The 7,002-nt window shown below is 41.8% G+C and overlaps 1 protein-coding gene across 1 annotated transcript; it reads left to right on the top strand.

Annotated features, from left to right (window-relative positions):
• Positions 1–271: 271 nt before the first annotated feature.
• LOC137959475 (beta-galactosidase 15-like) lies at positions 272–646 on the top strand. Its single transcript, XM_068806841.1, has one exon. It carries the CDS (start codon positions 272–274, stop codon positions 644–646), a length of 375 nt encoding a protein of 124 aa, XP_068662942.1.
• Positions 647–7,002: the final 6,356 nt, after the last annotated feature.

The following is a 7,002-nucleotide window of genomic DNA, read 5'->3' as shown; positions in this document are numbered from 1 at the left end:
GCAGTAGTGAGTTTGTTCTGGATCTACTTGACAATGTTGGGCTTAATTCTTGGCTGCATCAAATGCCTGGTATGGTGCTTAGAACAGAAAATGACATGTTCAAGAACGAAATGCAAAACTTCACCACTTTGATAGTGGACATGACGAAGCAAGAACAACTGTTCGCTTAACAAGGAGGTCCCATCATTCTCGTTCAGATTGAGAACGACTACGGAAACGTTCAGAAATACTACGGAGAAGCTCGGATGAAGTATTTCAGTGGTGTTCAACCATGGTTGGTTCATTCGGTATAGGCATCCCATGGATTATGTGCCAGCAAGCAGATGTTCCTGTTCCAATGATCAACACTTGCAATGGATGGTATTGTGACAACTTCACTCTGACCAATCCCAACACTCCGAAGATGTGGACGGAGAATTGGACTGGCTGGTTCAAGGCTTGGGGAGAGAATGACCCACACATGAGGGCGACAGATGTAGCCTTCGCTGTGGCAAGGTTCTTCCAGACTGCTGGAGTCTTCCAAAACTATTACATGTACCATGGTGGCACAAACTTTGGGCGAACAACAGGAGGTCCATATATCTCCACATCCTATGACTATGATGCGCCCCTTGATGAATATGGTCACTTGAATCAGCCTCAATGAGGTCACTTGAAGCAACTTCATGCAGTCCTCACGTCCAGGGAGAGAGTTCCCACTCACGGTGATAATGTAACCACTGACAGGGGCACTGGAGTTGCTGCCACTGTGTCCACTGAAGATGGTTCTTGTGCGGCTTTCTTGTGCAATGTGAACACCACAACTGATGCCACCATCACTGTTATGCACGCAATAACATTATTATTTTAGTGTTTTCTTTAATTTACTTTATTTTATTTCAGTTTTAGGTCACAGAGGTATTTTTGGAATTATTTATTATTAGGGATATTTTTTGAATATTTTATTCATAGGGATATTTTTGTAATATTTTATTAAACCCTAACAGGGTGAACCTTATTTAAGGGGTAAGAGTAATGAGAAAAGAAAAGCATTGAAGTATTAAGAATTAGGTTAAATCTAGCGTAAAGAGGCTTAGAGTTCTCCTCAATGAGTTCTAGGGTATCAAGCTTCCCTTTGGCTTGATCATTCGTTTTCGTTCTCCATGTCTTCCTACTATCCCTACGGTAATGCCTGGAAGACCTGTAACCCGTGGCAGACCCCAGATCCTCCCAAAGAACCCTTATATCAGATCCGGGACTGTAACAACTGGTATCAGAGCGGGAACACATTAATATCAGAGTAGGGTTCTCCAACAAAAATCAGCAAAAGTGAATTACTAGAATTGATCCTCATATGTCAGGCAAAGAAGGATAGAAAATTTGATGAGATATTCGAAAGGTTCTCAAAATTTAATCTCGATATAGAGAGGTTGAATGGGAGGATGGACAACATAACAAGTTTAACGAGTGGAAGGAACACAACGTCGGCACAAAACGGAGGGGGAGATGAGTTTGTTGCGAGAGAGAAACACGCTGCTGAAGTCGCTCGAGATGTCTCAAAAGGGCAGGAGACGCAAGAAATCAGAGCGCCCTCTGTCTCTCCAGTGGCGGCGAAATCCGAAATTGGGGACACAAATCAGAACTTGGACTCCAAATTTCCAAAATCTGATGGCAGGGACCCGAAAAATCTAAAATCGGAGGGGCTTTCTGCTAACACCTCGTCGGCGTCGGACAAATTGGGTGAGACCTCAAATCCAAATTCACACCAACAAGGCTCACGACAAGCAAAACACCTTGCCGAACAGGAGAAGGTAATAATTTCGGTGCTTCTTCCGATCGGGATGTGTTTCGGAGAGCACTCTGTCTTGGAAAAATTCCAAGCGGCGACACCTCAGTGGACATCTCTTCGTCACCGGAGAAGCAGGAGATCCCATCGACGCCGTAGGTGAAATTTTCGCAAGGGGTCTCTGTTCCGGGGGGCCCAACGGGCTGCGATTCACCGACGGAGCAGCTAGAAACTCCGTCGACGAAATTTCTACACTGTGTTGTGCCGTGAGGACGACATACGACCATTGTCCGCCTTAGTCGGTGTCGTGAGGGAAGGAGCCGAGGTTCTCACAATGTCTGATGGCTGCTTAGTTTGGGATCGACATGAGGATGAGGAAGATTTTCGATTTTCCTAGAAGAGTCGTCGACGAAATTTTCGTCGAAGGAGGAAGATGACTCCTGATTCAATTTTTCCTAAGTTAGGAAAATTTGATGAGCGCAGGAAACTAAGTCATGCGCGGGACCGGGCTTCCAAAATCGAGTCAACCTAGGCCAAGTCGGTCTGGGTCAACTCGAAAAAAAAAAAAAAATCTTTCGCAAGCTTGAGGCAATCCGATACCGTGGTTGACACTTGCGTAGACACTGCTTCCGAGCTTGAGGACAAGCTTGTCTTCCAAGGGGGGTGTAATGTTATGCACGCAATAATATTATTATTTTAGTTGTTTTCTTTAATTTACTCTATTTTATTTTTGTTTTAAGTTATAGGGGTATTTAGGAATATTTTATTTTTAGGGGTATTTTTAGAATATTTTATTGTGAACCCTAACCGGGTGAACCCTATTTAACGGGTAAGAGTAATGAGAAATACAAGCATTGAAGTATTAAGAATTAGGTTAAATCTAGCATAAAGAGGCTTAGAGTTCTCCTCAACGAGCTCTAGGGTATCAAGCTTCCCTTTGGCTTGATCGTTCGTTTTCGTTCTCCATGTCTTCCTACTATCCCTACGGTAATGCCTGGAAGACCCGTAACCTGTGGTAGACCCTAGATCCTCCCAAAGAACCCTTGTGTCAGATCCGGGATTGTAACAACTGCCGTAGGTTTAACCTAATTCTTAATACTACAATGTTTTTTTTTCCTCATTACTCTTACCCCTTAAATAGGGTTCACCCTGTTAGGGTTTAATAAAATATTACAAAAATATCCCTATGAATAAAATATTCAAAAAATATCCCTATTAATAAATAATTCCAAAAATACCCCTCTTCTATGCCCTTAAACTGAAATAAAATAAAGTAAATTAAAGAAAAAACTAAAATAATAATGTTATTGCGTGCATAATATTTATTAATAGGGATATTTTTTGAATATTTTATTCATAGGGGTATTTTTGTAATATTTTATTAAACCCTAACAGGGTGAACCCTATTTAAGGGGTAAGAGTAATGAGAAAAAAAAATAGTTGCTATTCACGCAATAAAATTTCAACAGTGAAGAACATATTTTACACGGGAATAATCCCCAATTAAATACTATCACAGATCTTATTATAAGTCTAGGTAATAATCTGTTACAGTCCCAGATCTGACACAAGGGTTCTTTGGGAGGATCTGGGGTCTGCCACGGGTTACGGGTCTTCCAGGTATTACCGTAGGGATAGTAGGAAGACATGGAGAACGAAAACGAACGATCAAGCCAAAGGGAAGCTTGATACCCTAGAGCTCGTTGAGGAGAACTCTAAGTCTCTTTACGCTAGATTTAACCTAATTCTTAATATTTCAATGCTTTTCTTTTCTCATTACTCTTACCCCTTAAATAGGGTTCACCCTGTTAGGGTTTAATAAAATATTACAAAAATATCCCTATGAATAAAATATTCAAAAAATATCCCTATTAATAAATAATTCCAAAAATACCCCTGTGACCTAAAACTGAAATAAAATAAAGTAAATTAAAGAAAACACTAAAATAATAATGTTATTGTGTGCATAACATTACACCCCCTTGGAAGACAAGCTTGTCCTCAAGCTCGGAAGTTGTGTCTGTATGCCGACGTCTCCACCGGTGCTGAAGTAGCATCCGTGATAGGTATTACCTCCCCTCTGTTTGCCCTTTTTTTTTTTTTTTTTTTTTTTTTGGGGCCGGTCCGTTTTAACCTGGGTTGACTCGGTTCAGGAATCCCGGTCCGGCGTGCGACTCAGCGGACCGGGCCGATTAAATTTTCCTAAGTTAGGAAAATTTAAACGGGAGTCGTCTTCTTCCTTCGGCAGCTCCCGAACTCTGCGGCCGGCGGATCCTTTTCTCACGGCACCAACGAAGTCCGGCGATGGACGTCTCCTTCCTCTCTCCCGGCACCGTTGGAATCGCCTGATTTTTCGGTGGCGAATCGCAGCCCGTCGGGGCTTCGCCGCCTGGATAGTTTCTGAGACAGAGTGCTCTCGGAAACTTGTGAATCGTCGTTGCTCAGCCTTCCGGAACCGAGATCCCTTGCGGAAAAGTCACTTACGACGCCGACGAACTATCCTACTTCGCCAGTGGCGATGAGAAGCCCACTGGGGCTTCACCGCTTGGAATGTTTCCGAGACAGAGGGCTCTCAGAAAGTTTGCTGACGGACCCGAGGGACGCGACTGAGTCGCCTGCTACTCCGGTGGCAAATCGCACCACTTGGAGGCGAATCGTAGCCCTTGGAGGCATTTCGGGAGTTTTGCGCTTGCTCGGAGATTTTGAGTGCCGTCGAAATTTCCAGTGCCACCGTTTTTGGAATTTTGGAATCCCCAAATTCCGATGTTGTTGCCGCTGGTGTTCCTGGCCCTTGGCCTTTCTGCTCGTCTGAGGCAGCAGCTGCCTCTTCTACGCATATGCCATAATCGGAGATTCCAAGTCGTATGACCTTTTCTGTGGTAGCACGTGGCTCCCTTGCCGAACGTTCAATGGAAGCATCTAACCGCGCTGGTATTTCCTCCAATTCCTTACCCATAGCATTCCATCTTTCTTGGGATATACAATAACTCATTGTGTTCCCACTCTGATAAAAAATAAATTATTTTGCTCCTCTGCTTGGTTGATCTACTTTTGTAGTCCAGTGGGCTGACGCTGATACTGTGGTTGACGCTTGTGCATGGATGGAGACGACGGCACGAGCAAGCAGACCTACCTTCGAACTTGAGGGTAAACTTTTTCTCCAGGAGGGGAGTGATGTTATGGACTCCATAGCATCGAGAGTCACTGCTAGGCATAGGACTTAATTGATGTTAATCTCAGGTTAAGTTATTGGGCACTTTTGTAATTTTGTGTCAAGCTATTGGGCCAAGTTCTGGCCTACCTTGTATGTGTCCCTTCCTTCGTTTATAAGGAGGATGGAAATGTGAAATGAAGCAAGCATTAATCCAATTAGTTGTTAGCAAGATTGGATTCTCCCTTTTGAGGTCTAGGGTTGAGCTCCCTTCAAAGGCTCAAAACCTCACAACGATTCTTCACCTTCATCTTCTTCCTTCCTATGTTAGATCCCGGGCATAACATGGTGGGACCCACCATGAGGACGTAGGTCATCAAGAAGAATCCTAGAGGACTTGGGACACCAAGAAGAGTCCTCTCCCAAAGCAAACACGAGTTAAGGAATCAAGAAGCACAAGCTGAATTGATTTAGAAGACTTGAAGATCAAGTGGGACCCACAAAGATCTCACGATCTGACACTCTTATCAAGGTGCACTGGAGGATCATGAGGGGCCCACAAGGATAAGGCCACGAGCTGGCTTATCCCTTATAATCTCATGGGTAATAAAGGACTCCTAGTTCTACTCCAATTAGTCTTCTAGGAGTTCTAGTTTGAATAGACTTACTTATATTGAAGAGTTAGAGTTGGAATATAATTAGGATTGAATGACAAGTTGTATAAGGACTCTACCTCCTCCTCTAATATAAATAGAGGAGTTGTAATTTGGAATTAATAAAGTCACACATTCAATCCCGAGTTCGTTCTCTCTCTCCCTCTCCTTACTTGACGCAGCTCACCCTTTTATTTTTTATTTTTTCTCTTATCTATCGAGAGCTTTCCTCCCCTTTTATCATTTTTATTTCTTCTTTCTCTTGTTCGTGATCATGGAAAAGGGATCCTAAATTCTACATGGTATCAAAGCAACATATTTAGGATCCCTCGACAAAGGAATGCTCTAGAGAAGTGATGATCAACACCACTCAAAGAAGACTCTTGTATGAAGGAAGAACACTAGCAAGAGATTAGTGTTCAAAAATATTTTTTTTATGCTACTGGTTCTCGTTTTTAGATGATGACTCAAGGATGAATAGTTGAATGCTTTCATCTTATTATGTTATGAATATGCATGCCCCTCTATCTAGAAGGAGCTATCAAAACAGTTTTATCGGTTTGGAAATTTTGTTTGCCGAGACCAGTCTATACTCAGATTATTGATTTTTTTTCATGGGATAAGATTTCCATGATAATAGAAGATTGGTATTGAGCCTCTTATTAGTGGTTTTCTTAAGAAAAAAATTATTTAGCATTGATGCTATATTTATATATACCGAGTTGATTGAAGAAGTGCTACTTGGTGATATATTATTTGAAGTTTTTTGAAGACGAAGAGCCTATCATAGCTAATGAGAATATGAATATCAAAGGTGATATACTGAAAACTACCACCATACCCTTACGTGGGGTATCAAATTTTATGAGTTGGTCCACCTTGGTTAGGAGGTTTCTTAGAACCAAAGACCAACTTGGTCACCTCACTACCCCGAGGACCACCTATTGAAGAAGATGATATTTTTTATATGAAATGGCTGAAGAATGATACTTTGGTAATTGGTTGGCTAATAAATAGTGTGGAAGCACATGTCTCTAGTAATGTTATTCATCTTGACACTGCTAAACATATTTGGGAGACATGTACTAACTATATTCAAGCCCTGATACACTACCTAGACCCTATAGTTCTGGCAGAACAGATGATATTAAATGCACTCATTGTAAATTTCTGGGCCACACTATAGACTAGTTGTTATGGTCCCTAGCCATAGATCTAGTAACTCGGTGAAGTACTGAAGAATCCAACACGTTAAAAGGTTTTAAAACACTGTAAGGAATCAAGAATTTCGTCTCCAACCACTGTTCACGCAGGTAAATTGAAAAGGAGGTTCCTTTTCTCACGTATAGAATTAACCACTATTCATGCAGGTAAATTAAAACAGAATTCTAACCTGCTGAACTTAGAATAATAAAGTCTCAAGTTACCTCTTC

Source organism: Aristolochia californica, unplaced genomic scaffold, assembly GCF_029961685.1.
Source record: "Aristolochia californica isolate CCGP_79_NKW_82.1479 unplaced genomic scaffold, dmAriCali1.0.hap1 SCAF_3, whole genome shotgun sequence".
Classification (NCBI taxonomy): Eukaryota; Viridiplantae; Streptophyta; class Magnoliopsida; order Piperales; family Aristolochiaceae; genus Aristolochia; species Aristolochia californica.
Note: the sequence above shows the minus strand (reverse complement) of the source record. Positions and strands in the feature narration are given on the sequence as shown.

What these genes read in the sequence shown, in the direction of transcription:
- LOC137959475 (XM_068806841.1), top strand. Translation starts at nt 272, where the DNA reads ATGGTTGGTTCATTCGGTATAGGCATCCCATGGATTATGTGCCAGCAA.